Here is a 13,851-nt window from a genome sequence, read left to right as displayed (position 1 = left end):
TGCAGACAAGAAATTGTTGACGCACGGACGGACTGATGACGGACGACGGACGAAGGGTGATCACAAAAGCTCACCTTGTCACTATGTGACAGGTGAGCTAAAAAAACACATGGTAATACATCCGGAATGCATAAGATTGCACGAATATACATGCATTTTCATTATTTTTCTGTGGGGCATGCCTACAGACCCCCTACCCAATCCTACCTTCGGTTTTCTTATCTTAAAAGAAATCGTCGTACACAACAAGAAACTATTCATTTGCACATAGTTGTCTGCTATTTATTGCTGTCTGTTCTAATGAAATAAAAGCTACTGAAGCACAAAAAAAAAAAAAAAAAAAATTCCCAAACTGTTGGAACCTCTTGTTTAACGTCATCTGAGGATACTCATGATAAATTTGAAATGAGATTGATTGTGCACGCTTGTGAAAACAATTATGTTGTGGACACGTTATTATCATTTTGGCGGGAAAGAATCACGTGCATTCCATGAGGGATATTGTGTCTGGGGAAGGGCTACTCCACTCTTTTGGGGACCATGTAAACAAAAGCGGAAACTAATATTTCCTGTCCATTTCTTGGCCTTAGAATAATACTGCTCTTCATTCAAAAACACCTTTCCCGATTAAACTCGTAGGCGCTGCAACCGAAAACATGATGGATGCCGCCATTTTTATTTAACGTAACCGCACAAAGTTCATCAATATATGGTATGTTTTGTATTAAAATAGCTTAGAATATCACGTTTCACGACTTGAATTACAGAAAATTTAAATCCCGAACTCCTGAAAATGAATGTTGCCTCTCGTCGGACTTATCATCCAAAACAATGATTGTAAAAAAAAACGTTAATATAATTCATCAATAATGATAAAGATATATTTTCTTTTCATTTTTTCCATAGTTTTGAAGTAAATGAAATTAAGAGATTCATAGATCTCCAAATGGGGAAATTTGTAAATATCACAGTCAATTATTCTTACGTACAACACCTATGTAAGAATACTTGACTGTGATATATACAAATATTGAGCGATTTCAATTCAACGCCGATTTTTCTAGTTAATTATCGTTATAATACATCAAAATGATATATTTATGTTGAAATATATTATAAATATTCATAATCTACGAAGATTTGATCATTGCTATCAAGATTTGGGTAGATTTGGGTAAGATTTGGGTAGCTTTAAGTAGGACTTGGGTAGATTTGGGTATTTCGTGCCCCGACGCATATACTGGTACTGATGATAAACCCGAACAGAAAATGAGGGTTTTTACCTGTAACTTTTTTTATTTCTGCAAATTGTAATCAAGGGTCGGTATCAAAATAAGCTTAACCTTTGCTGAAAACTTTACATGATTCAAATTAACATTTAGTAAACAAACTCACACGAAGTGAGGCCTGAAAGGGGTATGTAAAGAGAGGACTGTATGAACGTTGACTGATGATAAATTCGAACACTGTCATTTACAAAATTTTCTTGGTATTATCATATTGAAACTTTCCCCAAAAAGCTGCAACAGTCATTCCTGATCAAGTAATGAAAAGTTACCAAATGTCAGGCCTTCATGTTTGGACAGTGAGCATGCGCAAAAAACACCCTCTTCCCCAGTAATTTTGGATAAATATTTTTTATACAAATTTATGTAAGTCATTTATTTATACAGAATATTTACCAATTTTGTTTTTGTTTACAGCAGTTGGTGTTATAAGTGAAAACTACTAGATGGTGTGTTCAACTTTATAAATAACCGATTGCAATCAAATATTTCTAAGGTGGTCGACTTTATCATCTGTCCGGATTTATCATCAGTACCAGTACCCATTTAGCATGCAGTATCCGGTTCTCAATTGATGGATGACACACTGGCATTGTATGCCTGTTTCTCGTCGATTCGAGCTTTCTCATCGATTCGAGCCCTTGTATTTTGGTAAAAATCATGCTCAAGTAGTATGTTCTTCCATCAGAAACTTGTGTCATTTACATTTTAAAATGCCTTGGGAAATATTAGTCATGAATTCACTGGGAAATTGAGCAAAACCTCTTTTAATATTTTACATCAAAATTGCTTATTTCAAAAGGAAATACACAGTGGGCAATATTGTGCCCCAAAAATTTCCCAAAATTAAAAGCATCCTGAGCATATTTTGACTGTTGTAACAAGTGAACAAAAAGTCAATCTTTATAGAAATTTGCTTTATGGAAATAGACTGTGCAAACATTAACACTTATTGACCTACCAAACAAAGGGCTCGAATCGATGAGAAAGGTTTAAAATGATGTGGAGTTTGACCTCCTTCAGTCTTTTACAAAAAAGTTCATATAAAAGATGAGTAACATTGTAATTCTTATTGTCCATTGTTAAATGCAAATATTTTTGTACCTAAAAACAAAAAATATTTAATTGAACAGGTTTACAAAAATATGCACAACCCTAAAAGATTTAAGAGGCTCGAATCAAGGAGAAAACAGCATACTTCGATGCTGGTGTTTGTGGGGACCTTAAGTTTAAGCCCAACATCAGGCCTGTATTGGTGAAGATGCCTTCTAGTGTCTGTTAGTTGCCATCTGTTCTGCCATTTCATCTTACATGTCTTTTTTGCTGGTTTCTTTATGTCTTGCAAGGTAGTTGGGAATTTAGATTCGCCCACTGTCTCAGCTTCACTTGTAGCTTCCTTTGCAAGACGGTCAGCTATTTCATTACCAAGGATGTTTGCATGACCAGGTGTCCAGTAGATGTCTGTTTTGATGCCTACTGAGTCCAGATCTTCCATCAGTTGTTTATCAGTCAGTCGCGAAAACTAATGATATTTAGGGATATACTCTTGTAAGATATCAATGTAAAGTTACTATATTTACCTTGTCTCTTCTATTTCTGCAGCTCTCTCTTTTTCAAGAAGATGAAGCGTCTTCGAAACGAAGCTTTCAACTGTATGTTTACTTATTTCCATTTTTGTTTGTTACGAAGGGAAATAACTCGTCTTCCAACACTAGGTGAACCACTGCTATTGATTTTCCCCATACAGGTCAGACACTGCTATTGATATTTCCATTGTCCCATCTTTCATATGTATACCAAAAATGAGAGATGGCAATTAAAATATGTTTCTATTAAAAAAGATAACCTGTCAGACTGAGTCTCAGACACTCAAAATATATATTTTATAATATACACAATTCCTATCGATACCCCATTTGTTGAAGCCAAATGCCCACTGACACTTCTATTCTAAAGTAACAATTAAAAAGTCATTCATTAAGCAATCACATATAAGATATTCCAAATTTCACCAAAGCACTGTATTGCTTGATTATGACGCACATTTTATTATTGTAAACTTTATCTTTTTATCTCAGTGACTCTTACGGGTTTCCTTTTTTTTTTCATCCAATCCAAAGCCCGTTTTGATAACAATATCTGACCTAAAAGGTCGACACTGTGGGCAATTTAAGCACTGAAATTGCTATTTTTCCATAGGCTTCCATAATAAGAAATGACACTGTCAAATACCTCAAAATTGAGAGATGGCCATTAAAATGTGATTCGTAGTCATTTATATAGACCTATCCAATCCATGTTTTTATAATTTTCCCTTCAAACTCACACCCCTTTTGTTGAATAGTATTTGGAGGCAAAGCGCCCGCTGACACCCACTATTCTAAAGAGACCATTAAAAAGTCTGATACATTCAGCCAGACACTTGTAAAATGTTCCAAATTTCTCAGAAAGCATTGTTTTGCTTGATTTTGACACAAATTTTACAATTGTAAACTTTACCTTATTATCCAGCCAGCTTAAAATAATGTTTCAGTGAATCTTACTGGTCGATCCCTACGCTTTTTTTCAGCTAATCCAAAGCCGCTATTCAATAACAACATTTGACCTTTTAAGACACGACTTGACCCATCAGGTCTCGTATGTTCCTATCCAATAACATCCAAGACACAACAAAAAACCTTTTTGTTATAACCTGTACGAAAATAGGACCTGTTTTACAGCTGTTAAACGTCTGTAAAAGACATGTATTTTGAATTTACAACTGTAAAAGACCTGTAAGTATAAAATACCAGAAATGCAGTTGAAATTTACAAGTGTGAAACATACAGCTAGGTCTCAAAAATACAGCTGTAAAATTGTCATGTCTCAAAATTAGAGCTGTAACTTTTTTGGAGGGAAACATGAGTAATGTCAGCCATCTTTAATGCATTTTGGCGGAATATAACTGAAATTCACAGAGGCACTACATCGTCTAAAATATTGGAATTTAACCTTTAGAGAGTAAGTGCAAGTGTTTAATTATCTAATTTAGTTGTATGTTTGTGTTCGGGTTTAACGTCTTTTTCAACAAATTTTCAGTCATATAAACGACGGCTAATTTAGTTGTAAAAAGACATGTATAAGTACATACATTAACTATTTACATTATATTTGAAGCTGATAAGTTTAAAAGAAATAATTGCTAGATTGTCATATGTTTTCGTGACAAAAAAATTTGATGAACACGATATAATCATAGATTTTACAGTAACTTTATACCCTACTTTTGAATTTTGCACTTGCTATACAGTTACCATATTTCATATTTACTAGATCATGTATTTTGTCATTTTTGTAATAATGGCTATTCTTTCGAGAGAAATATAATTCATCCTAAAACTTTTTGTACCCCTGCTTTCGTCCCATAGAATAATGCTTACAGTTTTCACCACATGTAATATTTCTACAGCTGTAACTTTTAGGCATATTTACAGCTGTAACGTTTTCCTTTTTACAGCTGTATCTCATTTGCATAAATTTTCTGCCAGTCTTACAGTCGTTTTACAGCTGTAAATTGAAAGTTACAGCCGTAAAATCAATGTTGTTATATAAAATCTACAACTGTAAATGTGAAATAATCCTTACTGTATTTTTGAACAAAAATTCAGGACTTTTACAGCTGTAAAATGTTGTACAGGAAAGGACTACACCCGATCAATATTTTGCTTTTTTATTCAAAATGTACTACCCTTAGTGACGAATAAAATTTAGTGCTCAAATTCACAGTAGTACTTACTATACTAAATTGCAATGTAGGAATCAGATATATATTAAGACTACCCATAATATATTTCAAATCGCACTGAAAGAGTCTAGGTCAATTTTATAAAGATATTTTCATGATCCAAAGCTATTCTATAATTAATTCTAACCAATCAGCCAATGTCTCATTGAATCTTTGTGGTTCCTCTACACTTCTTTTTTCAACCAACAAAAATCTAATACTTTATTATAACATCTAATCACAAGAAAAATAACTTAATGTGTCCAATTTATGAAGCGACAAGGTCAAGATTTTAGAACTCTCTAGATCTAGATGTGTAAAGCGGACATGCACAGAGTGTTGTAACAGTCTACCATGTGAACATGAAGTCATTTGGCCGACCACGGAAAACCGTCAGATATTCGTTTTGGGCCGGTATTGTTGGTGTTTGTTAGTGCGTTCCATTAGCGATCCATTGAAACAAACAAGAAATGGTTGCAATGGATCGCTAACGGAACGTGTTACATTAAACGGATCGTGGTTTTGAAGCGAGTTTTTAACTTTACAGAGTCATTCAGAAGGCTTTAAAATACCTCTTTTTATCAGGAACCATATGGTTTTAATCCCTTCAATTTACCATTCACAGCATATCTTCTAGTTGCCATGGTTATGTTATGTAAATTCATCTTAGGAATAATATAGAGGGACATAAATTAGTGCATTTTGTAGGTAGTAAGAGTAGAGGATGGACAGGATGGATTCATCGAAGAGGAAATGGTGGTTGTTATTTCACTTCTTTTCTACTGATTTACAAATAAAGGTATTTTCTTAATACATATAATTCAATATAAATAAATATATGTTTACATTGTGAATTTTTTTTAAAAAATTCAATAAAATAAGTGTATGATAGAATTCCAAGATTTTATTCAATATAACATAATTATAATAGATTCAAATGGCATACTATCTGTACAATATGAAAACTAGGTAATGTATGTTTCTCTTTGTCTATCCATATGTCACAAAGATTGATTTCTGTTAGCTACATGATTTATCAAATGATTTGTGTAAAACTGAATCCCAATGATCATGAAAATGTTGAATGATTGGTAAATTTGTATCATGTCATGCATATATATGTAGTTAACATTATTGTAGCAATGCCTGAATACATTTAACAGAAAGGCCATTTCAGCAGTTGCTGTATATCTCTTCAAATCCAGGCTACACCTGAGTCACATAAACAATTTGCCGAAACTCAATGGTTTCAACTGAATATAGCCTGTTGTTAGAAATGAATCTGTTTGATGAAACGCATTCCATTGAACAGTCTATTAAGCGATCTATTATGCGTTCCATAAGCGATCTATTATAAATGCGATCCATTAAGCGATCTATTATAAATGCGATCCATTAAGCGATCTATTAAGCGGTCTATTATGCGTTCTTTTAAGCAATCTATTATGCGCTCCATTAGCGTGTTGTTAAATGACACATTTATGTCAATTAGCGATCCATTAGCTCATTTGCATGTGAAATTTGAACATGGTTTTGGTGGTGTTTATTGGACAAGTCGCTTGTGGAACATGGTTTTGGTGGCGTTTATTGACAGTGTTTATTGGGTCTTTTGCATTTTTGTTTGGGTCTATGGTTGTGTTTGGGATGCTCTACGCTTCCGGAAAATCTACCCTTACATTTTATCTTTCATACAAAAAAATACCTTAATACCAGGCATTCCTTGTACTTTAATATGTACTATAAATGCAATTGTTGGGCCAGCTTTGAACCAGTTATAAATCTACCATAGCTGACTCGATATTGACCCAACTATGACTTACAGCAAAGACAGACACAGAGATAACATCGTTGACCCAACGTTTGTCCGTTACAAGTATAAAATATTTCATTTTGTGATCTATTATTATAGATTTTAAATGTCACTGTAAACTCGTTATGTAGGAGTGATATGCAGTCTTTCATTAAATCATTTTCTGCAACCATTCGTAATCAAAATTTGGACTATTTATATATACTTAATATACTTATCTGCAACCATGCTGATATTTTGAACTATTAATAGAATATAGATTCTGCGATACATTCTACATTATCAACTTTTTCGAGTTCAGATAACGCGAAGAATTAATAAATACATTAATTCTTTGCATAAGATTGACTTTTTTTATATGTCTCTGCATGTACACTGTTGCTCTTGCGAATGTTAAAGCAGGACTAAGTGCTTGTCAGAAATGTAAATATAAAGGGTTAGCGTAATAAGAATTAAGAACATGGCGATGAATATTCAGTTTGTCAGGTACAGTGAAACTTGAATGAAAGTATATTCGAGTCAGTTGTTAAAATGTTCGGTAATAAGTGAGAACAGAGTAAAACATGAAAAAGTTAAAGGAACTGAATGATGTTGAGTTTTTATCAGGTTAACGTCAAAATAAATAGCGACAATACAATGAAATAACAAAAATAAAATTAAAACAAGGCCGATCGTTAATTATTGGAATACACGTTGTTTTAAATATTTGTTGGACGACCTTTAGTTTAGAAAATGTTTATGTTTTGTATTACCAAATATGCCTTTATTTTTATATAAACTTAGACTAATATCTCAGGTACGCAGAGTTAATCAACACCTCTTTAAGGTCACAAAATATTGTTTATATCACGATGGTTACACAAGATAAAACAAGTGATTTATATAATCAGTACATCATGTAACATGCTTTCTGAACTCTTATACAGCTGTGTAGCATGACCATTTAAGCTCCTTACTCGATTACATACACTACATTATACTTATACATGTTTTAAAACATAGTCATTCTTTGATCGTTACCAAATCATGTTCGTATCCTTTCAATATCATTCTGTCAGGGTCTTCTTCTTCTCCATTTGGCGTTCCATAAAGAACTGACATAGAAGTTTCAATAGTATCTTTACTAGTTTCCTTTGCTTCATCACAATCGTCAATATTTTCTTCATCATCTTCATCTTCCTCTTCACCTTCCTCTTCATCGTCGTCTTCATCTTCGTCTTCATTGTCGTCTTCATCGTCGTCCTCATCTTCCTCTTCATATTCCTCATTGGCCTGGTTATCATTGTTTTCAACATTGTTTACGTTACTTCCAACAAGGTCAGTAGCTCCTTGATCGTCCGGAAAGTCGCTTGTTTTAACATGAATAGCTATTGACGATGATTCGTTTTCGATAAAATACTTTGCTCCCCTACTATCAATCCTGCTTGTAATCGCATTTATAGATCTTACACTGACTGAGCCTCTTAATGATAAATCGGTACTTGATGTAAGTCTCGATATACTTCTATCGTGTGCTGTACCAAGTGCCAATTTCATTTCGTTTGATTTGCACCGATCATGATTGCCAGATAAATTAGTAACATTTGTTACCAGAGAATGAGAATCATTGTTCCAGTGACCTAGAGCTCGTGCTTTTTCATTGTCTTCGTCATAACAGATTCCAGTGTTAGTATTATTTAATTCAGAAATATGTAGATATGATTCGGTTTCACTGACAGTTGGTATATCTTCGTTGTAAAATGTACCCTTTTTATTCTTATGCACACCTACAGACTTTGATCTAATTAAGGAAATAAGAGCTTGCTGTCCTTTCTTATTTGATTTGCCTTTGACTTTGAAAAACTTGGTAGCTGTTTTGGGCTTTTTAGCCTTTTCAGTCTGAGTCATACTACAATGCGATTTAGCTAAGACTTTATTTTTCTTCCTTCCTTTGAATGACCTTTCGTCATTTGGTCCAGGTGGTGGAGTTCTTGACACATTAATGAAAGTTCCTACATACTTTAAATCTTCCCTTTCAAAGTGTGTCTTGATAATTTTATGATTGTCCGGAAGACTATGTTCTGTTGGTGGTACGGCCTTCTTGGAAATTTCACTTGTCTTCGATGTATTTTCTGTTACCAATATAGGTGTCAATGAAGCTTCCCGTAACTGGTTTCTCTGTATATTGTGTTTATAGGAGCTTCGAGAAAGGACAGAAACCTCTTTATCAGCACTTTCAAGTTCTCTTTTGGTGTACCCAGATCGATATTCTTCAGTATCCTCAACTGGTAATTGACCTTTCAAGTCTTGAATATTTGTTGTCTCATCATTAAAACCATTCGCTTCAAGAACGATTGCCTTTGGGGTTATGTTTGAATTTCTTGAAATCGTAGTATTAGCTTCTGTCTGAAATGTCTGAAAACTTTCCTGAGCAAAGTCATTTGGCAGCAACTTTGGCATACTTTTCTCGTCAGCAGAACCACCAGGTCTGTCAGGAATAATCACATTATTGTCAGCCTTTTCTAAGTCTTCAATTAAAAGTTTTTCAGAATGAATATTTTTACTTGACGTTGCTGTTTCCTTCTTTTCATGAATATCAACGTTCTTTTTCAATTCTGACTGTTTTATTACCATCTGTGGCTTCTTGCTAGCGTTCTCGCGTTCGTTTAGTTTTATTGGAGATTGTGAAACCCCATTTTGTATTTCTTCACCAGTACCTTTCTTTCCTTTGCCAAGGGGAAGAACTGAAAAAGGATTGTAATTATGATCCAATGTTGGAGAATTTGAAACTGTATGATCGCCGCTAAATTTAGTTTCCATAGGGGCTGTCCCATGTGGACCATGAATCCAGTGGGGTGACAGTTGATGTGGAATATCGTCAATGTCGGCTGAAACTGAAACAAAATACTAGGTTTAATTACATATTCTAGTAAATAATGCCATATGGAATGGATTATCGCTAACAGCACATTACACACTCATTTGAAAGGTTTGATTTAGCATGATAATATTCATAAATAAGTCTTTTCTCAGCCAGTTAAGACAGCAGAAAACAGCATTTATGTATATTACTTTCGTGTGTGTTTCCTACGTTAATCTTTCAAAGCAATCATAGGATATGCTTGCTTTCTTGCATATTTATTTTCATATTCTCAACACAGTACTGAACAGTGCAACTGACTGAGACCACAGAAAATCACACGTTGTATTTATCCTGACTTTTGTTAAATAGAATGTTGAATTATTTTCAGACGGTATCGAACACTTCGCGTAAATGGAAACAAATTGGTTGTGCAAATGCAACAAAAAGAAATTTTGGTTTACAAGTAAGACAACGGAAAGTACAGAAAATATAGCGTTAGGTAGTGTAGAGATGAACGGATACAGCAATAGTTAAATTCGTATTCATGTTTTAGCATGTTTAAGTGTTCCATAAGAAACGTGCGTAAAGGACGAATTTTCTTAATCAAACACCCAAAGAGTGAAGCAATGCGGTCGGATAGTAGAGTTATGTCCCCCGGCAAAAATGAACAAAATTGGGAGAACAAGATCTATATATCGCAGAAAAAGCCTTGACATCTAAGATATTTTATGGTTTATTCCTGATGACATAAGCTACTTATACAGTAAAAAAGAAAAGAAAAAGTTGACCGTTGAAAAAAACAGAAACAAAATTGTATGATAAAAAATGTTTTTGTTACATTTTAAGTATATAGGCTAAAATTTTTCTCTAAAAAAGAAATTAAGGAAATTAGTTTTTTCATGTAAAATTTAGAATTTATAATAAATTATAGTTATTTGTGTCAGTTACGTAATATTCTATGTACCGAAGTGAAAATTTCCACCTGCACACAACTAGCAGCACGCGCAACCAAAGTACTCGAGCAAAGCATAGTTCTTGCAAAACATATAGTCTTACTATATTTCATGCTGATCCGTACACAATACCCAGCCAGTCATTGCATAAAAAAAATATACATGTGCAATATACGTTATCAAAGATGTTCATTGCGTACACTTAACTGTTATGTATAGTTAACGTTTGATGTAAATTATAGTTTAATATCTGATATTACAAAGTAAGAGAATACGCGTAATGTTCAAATATCACGTGTGATATTGAGTATGTTACTGTGTTTATATCGACTCAGACGCTGTTAATAACTTTGTGCCACATTTCATATTTTCAAAACATAAACAAAAATGATCAAAATGTGAGAGGCTGTCAAAAATTTCATCGAGTTTGATGTTTCCTTCGTAATTTTTCAAAACTAGATCAAATCGAAATGATAACTACTAGTTTGATAACATTTATACACTGACTAATTTATTTTATCAGCACTTCCATCTTTCATCAGGTTCATGGCCGTCATCTGCTTCGTCAATAATGGCACATTTGAGAGAGTCTTTTACTTTAATATACACAATTTTATGAATGAATGTTTGCATTAATCAAACAGTTCAATGACTGCGTCAATTAACCAAACTAAATGTTTACATATTAAGGCAGTTCTGCACGTTTGATAAACCGGAAGTAATGGCGTAACGTTATTTATACGGAAAACTTAGAATTAAGCCTGGATTCAGCGCGCAGAAATGAAAATCATTTTTATAAACTAATGGACACCGGTTAGTGAATTTATTAAAAAGACAACGTTACTATTTTTTCTAAAGTGGGTATTGTTTAACCACCCCTTGGATATGGTGCCTGCTTTTTAATTTTGTCTTTTGACAGTTCCTGTGATATGCAGGCTCCATAACCTCAGATCCCCTTTCTAAATTCCAGTTTGTTTAGTTCTGCTCATTGTTTTCTCGTTTAGGGCAAACCCATTATTTTAACTGGGGACCATACGCCGCTTTTCATGGAATTACACACTGGTGTAGCATTGAAGGTTCCATGTGCACCGCCGTATGAACACATCTGCGGATGTCTCTAAATTGTTTTTTTGTACTTTTAGCATGTGTAAATGTTGAGTTCTGCTCAACCCGGGGCTAGCGGGCGTGGACGGTAGCATGCATTTTCACTACCGTTCTTGAACAGGCTCAATCAAACCGAGCCTGCAACATTTCGTTTTTGCTGTGTTGAGCGACCTGTGGAGTTTCCACTTTTTCTATTTTAAAATAATATAAAAATATTTGACACGTTGCATTATTAAAAAATGTCTTAATATGAGTTTAAGATGGACGGATTTCTTTAATCATGGACAAATAACTCAAAAACAAACACACGGACCAATACATTTTATATTTTCAACATATTATAGGCCATATGTTTATTTCCGTTTGTGAGTCTACATTGTAGAAAAAATTCTATTCGCGAAAACGTTATCGAAATTATGATTTTCCACAGACTCCAATTATGGAAACATGCGTGTGGTCAAAAGTTTTCAAATCAGTCTGTAACACGACACTATCTTTCTTATTTGCCGTGTTTTCTAGGTATATTCTGAATTTTGGAAAGAATATGGTTATATTTTCTGGTTCTTTGGGATCACGGAGTCCATTCAACATATGTGTAATAGGGTTCCGCTTAAGCCGGTGCTAGAGGGGCGTGAGAGGTGTTGCACATTTCATTACCTCTCATGAACAGACTCAATCAATCCGAGTCTGCTATTATTCTTCTTGGTTGCATTCTTTGCTTCCAAAGGATCTTTTTACAGATTTTATTAATCAAATTCTACATTACAGAAAACTTTTGTTCCGAACGTGCAAAACTACCTTAAACCGTGAAACAAGCTGTAAGTAAAAGCTGGATTTGCTATAAAGCAACACTGCAGTTTGATCCGCCTAATAACCGAATTTTTCCTTAATTGCGGCTTTATTTTTCGATATCCAGATACAAACCTTGCATCATTCTACAGGTATCCTAAGGTGGTAGTTGAATCTCTTTGATGATTTAAATTACCTTTAACAACGTCAATTTTATGACCAAGACTGTATTTTTACCATTGTAAATATCGAACACAGTCACTATTTCGAGAACATTATATTTTTTTTTAATTTTACATTTTTTTGCATGAAAACGTGGCTTTTAATGTAACTAAGACATTCTGAAAGTTTTATAACGATCCATTCACAAATAAAATCAGAAGTGATATTTTTTAAGTTTTGTGACAAAAATGGCTGAAATTTGAAATATAACACGATTCGGCATTGTTTTACGAAAGTTAAAATGATTCCGATTACCACCGTCGAAGTGCTTTCGAATGATGTATAATATTTATAGAAGTGTTTTATACTTTAAAAAATCAAAGGGATACTGAGAAAGGCGGATCAAGCTGTAGCAATAAAGCTAAACTAGTAGCAAACGACATTTGTAATAAAGCAGTATCAGTTAGTAACATTGCATTTTATAGTAGTAAATACGTGGATAAAGCATGTTCTAGTGAAGATGAATTAATTGCTGTTTAATAATACATAAACTATCTAAACGCATTCTAATCTACCTTCACGTACTTCACCTGTGTTTTAGTAATTAAATCAATACAAGTTATATCAATTGAAAATTCCATTACTACGCAAAAGTTGCAATTACGTACGTGTGTTAGACCTGGGAGATGTTGCCGGAGTTTTGTCTTTCGTCCCTACTTTCGTTTTCTGTTGTCTCCCTTTGAATCTTATACACAACAGACAGAGGAGAACAATGACTGCTATAAATATCAGCACACCAAAGACAATTCCTACTATTGCTCCAGTAGATACTCCACTGGAACTGGAGTTGTCCTCGTCAGTTTTTGCTAAAGAAATTGTGTAAACTGATAAATCACATTAACAAATAAAAATGAAACATGAACTTCTGCAGAGGTGGTTATGGTTTCTGGCTTCGAATCACTTGCCTCTCACCACTGTGGGCTCGAAACCTCGCTTGGACTGTAGAATTCTTTCATGTATGGAAGCCATCCAACTGGTTTACGAAAGGACGGTAGTTCTTCCCGGGTACCCGTTCGTGCTTAGATAATGCCTTGAGGGACAACTTGGGGTCTCCCTCAACATTTATCAACAGGAAAGTCGCC

At 34.0% G+C, this 13,851-nt stretch overlaps 2 protein-coding genes across 3 annotated transcripts in view; both read right to left on the bottom strand.

Annotated features, from left to right (window-relative positions):
• Positions 1–3,004, bottom strand: part of LOC123558571 (DNA-binding protein SMUBP-2-like) — a 53,117-nt gene extending 50,113 nt beyond the window's left edge. Inside the window, exon 1 of the mRNA XM_053544123.1 lies at positions 2,867–3,004. Coding sequence (XP_053400098.1) covers positions 2,867–2,958 — 92 coding nt within the window. The 5' untranslated portion in view covers positions 2,959–3,004. The remainder of the gene's footprint in view (positions 1–2,866) is intronic.
• Positions 3,005–7,441: 4,437 nt separating this feature from the next.
• On the bottom strand, positions 7,442–13,583 carry LOC128557181 (uncharacterized). Of its 2 annotated transcripts, none has more exons than XM_053544120.1 (2): positions 13,378–13,583; positions 7,442–9,732 (listed from the first exon to the last, which is right to left on the bottom strand). In XM_053544120.1, exon 2 carries the CDS (start codon positions 9,656–9,658, stop codon positions 7,862–7,864), a length of 1,797 nt encoding a protein of 598 aa, XP_053400095.1. In that variant the 5' UTR covers positions 9,659–9,732; positions 13,378–13,583; the 3' UTR covers positions 7,442–7,861. The 2 variants fall into 2 exon arrangements, with proteins under 2 accessions (XP_053400095.1, XP_053400096.1); XM_053544121.1 differs by having other exon boundaries at positions 7,442–9,582; positions 13,378–13,582.
• Between the last annotated feature and the right edge of the window lie 268 nt (positions 13,584–13,851).

Source organism: Mercenaria mercenaria, chromosome 5 (genome assembly GCF_021730395.1).
Source record: "Mercenaria mercenaria strain notata chromosome 5, MADL_Memer_1, whole genome shotgun sequence".
In the NCBI taxonomy this organism is placed as follows: domain Eukaryota; kingdom Metazoa; phylum Mollusca; class Bivalvia; order Venerida; family Veneridae; genus Mercenaria; species Mercenaria mercenaria.
Note: the sequence above shows the minus strand (reverse complement) of the source record. Positions and strands in the feature narration are given on the sequence as shown.

Bases quoted from the DNA above. Each gene is read 5' to 3' on its own strand.
- LOC128557181 (XM_053544120.1), bottom strand. From the start codon at position 9,658: ATGGAAACTAAATTTAGCGGCGATCATACAGTTTCAAATTCTCCAACA.